This window comes from Empidonax traillii, unplaced genomic scaffold, assembly GCF_003031625.1.
Source record: "Empidonax traillii isolate 1590-97213 ecotype Southwest subspecies unplaced genomic scaffold, ASM303162v1 scaffold2393:size25216, whole genome shotgun sequence".
Lineage (NCBI taxonomy): Eukaryota > Metazoa > Chordata > Aves > Passeriformes > Tyrannidae > Empidonax > Empidonax traillii.
In genome coordinates this window covers 300-2,209 of record NW_020957586.1, presented here as the reverse complement: position 1 = coordinate 2,209, position 1,910 = coordinate 300, and the positions used below count along the sequence as shown (strand labels likewise).

The 1,910-nt window shown below is 56.6% G+C and overlaps 1 protein-coding gene across 1 annotated transcript in view; it reads left to right on the top strand.

Moving 5' to 3' along the window:
- LOC114071887 (neurofascin-like) overlaps positions 1 to 943 on the top strand; it is a gene marked incomplete at its 5' end in the record, with an annotated part of 15,969 nt that extends 15,026 nt beyond the window's left edge. The window contains one exon of the mRNA XM_027909770.1: positions 546 to 943. Within this exon, the coding sequence (XP_027765571.1) occupies positions 546 to 777 (232 nt within the window). The remainder of the gene's footprint in view (positions 1 to 545) is intronic.
- Between the last annotated feature and the right edge of the window lie 967 nt (positions 944 to 1,910).

Here is a 1,910-nt window from a genome sequence, read left to right as displayed (position 1 = left end):
AGTGGGGGGGAAAAAAAAAAAGGAGAAAAGCATAAAGAACTGAGCGAAGGAGCTCAGAAATAAGCTCAGAAAGGTAAAATTCCCACGAGTTTTGGAAGCTGCACAGAACTTGGCATCCTATACGTGCCCCCTTGCAGTGCTTGGAGTGCCTCCCATTGCATGTAACTCTCTAAAGGGGGTGTTTTTTTGTGAGGGAATCTGGCAACAAACCACCCAACCGGCCGAGAGAAAGGAAGAATAAAAGCTGTGACAGAGCAAGGGCAGGGGAAGGGCATTTCTGACACACACCCAGGCGGGCTGAGCCGAGAACTGCGCCTGATAGAGGTTAAAAAACTGGTTTTTAGGGAGGCAGAGGGTGAAGGTTGGGCCCCCCTTTTCACCTGCACATCAGACCCCCCCCTCCCCTTCCCCCACGATCTGCTCCCCTCAGCCCGAGCAACCCCTCGGTCGGGCTGGATTCGCTCCCCAGCTCCCAGACCTCGGGTGGAGGTTCCAAGCCCCCTCTGCTCAACCCTCACTGTGTCTGTCTGTCCTCTGCCACCCAGCGATGAAGACAACAAACCTCTTCCCAACAGCCAGACGTCGCTGGACGGGACGATAAAGCAGCAGGAGAGCGACGACAGCCTGGTGGACTACGGAGAGGGGGGAGAGGGGCAGTTCAACGAGGACGGCTCCTTCATCGGCCAGTACACGGTGAAGAAGGACAAGGAGGAGACCGAAGGCAACGAGAGCTCCGAGGCCACGTCCCCAGTCAACGCTATCTACTCGTTGGCATAGCCCGGTGCCCGGGGAACACCGACAGCCGGACGGGGCCCGCAGGGGGGTGGGGGTTCCACGGGAGCCGCCGCCACCCCCCCCCCTCGATGTGGGAATGTGAGAATGGAACCCTGGAACGACGACAGCAACAACAACAAAAAAACAAAACAAAACAAAAAAAAAAGGGAAAAAATAGACAAGCAAACAAACGAAACGAAACAAAACAAACAAAACAAAAAAAAAAAAAAAAAAAAAAAAAAAAAAAAGAAAAAAAGAGAGAGAAATCCAAGCAAACTGGCGGCCCAGGAGGCTGCCCAGGCCATTTATCCTTAGCAAACAAGCCAACGGCCGGGACTCGCGGGGTTGGAGATCTGGGCTGAGCCAGAGGGGCTCTGGGAGGGGAGATGCTCGAGGTGAACCCCAGCTTGGGGGAAGGGGGATTGGGGGGGGCTGCACCCCAGTTTTGGGGCTACCCCAGCACCCAGAGCCAGCCCCGAGGGGCTGCAGGGTGGGCTGGGCCGCCCAGGCTCCCCCAGGGCCCTTTCTGTCCTTTAAGGAGGGAGCTGAAAATTCTTCTGTTTAATTTTGGCAGGAAGGTTCTGGATCAGAGGGGAGGGGAGGGGTAGAAATAAAGTGAAGAGTTTGGGGGAGGGCAGAGGGGTGAGAGGGGCCTGGGCAGAGCAGCACGAATGTGTGAAAGGAGGAAAGGGGTGGGTGACAACACGCTGTACTACTGAGCCATCCATCCTCACAGCAGCACCTTGCCCAGAGCCTCTCCCAGAGCAGCCAGAGCCACAACCTCCTTCCCCAGAGGTCAAGCAGCACCTCTGCAGGGAGGAGCAGGTCCCCAGCACTGCCCCAGCACCTGACTCAGGCCATGCTGATGTTCCACCATCCCTTCCCCCCGCAGAGCCCACAGGGAGCTCACCAGGAGCATCCTTGGAGGACAAGGGGCTGCAGGAGAGCTGGTGGGACTGGTGGAAGGACAGTGAGGTGCCTCCCACCCCCTGAGCCCTGGGGGAACAGCACTGCAGGCAAACCACTGGGGTTCAGTCTTTGCTTTGTAAGGATTTTGGGGGGACCTGCTCCCAGCCCACACCTACTTTCTTTTAAAGGCAACTCTGTAAATCTTATGTAGCAAAGAGGGAGTGGAA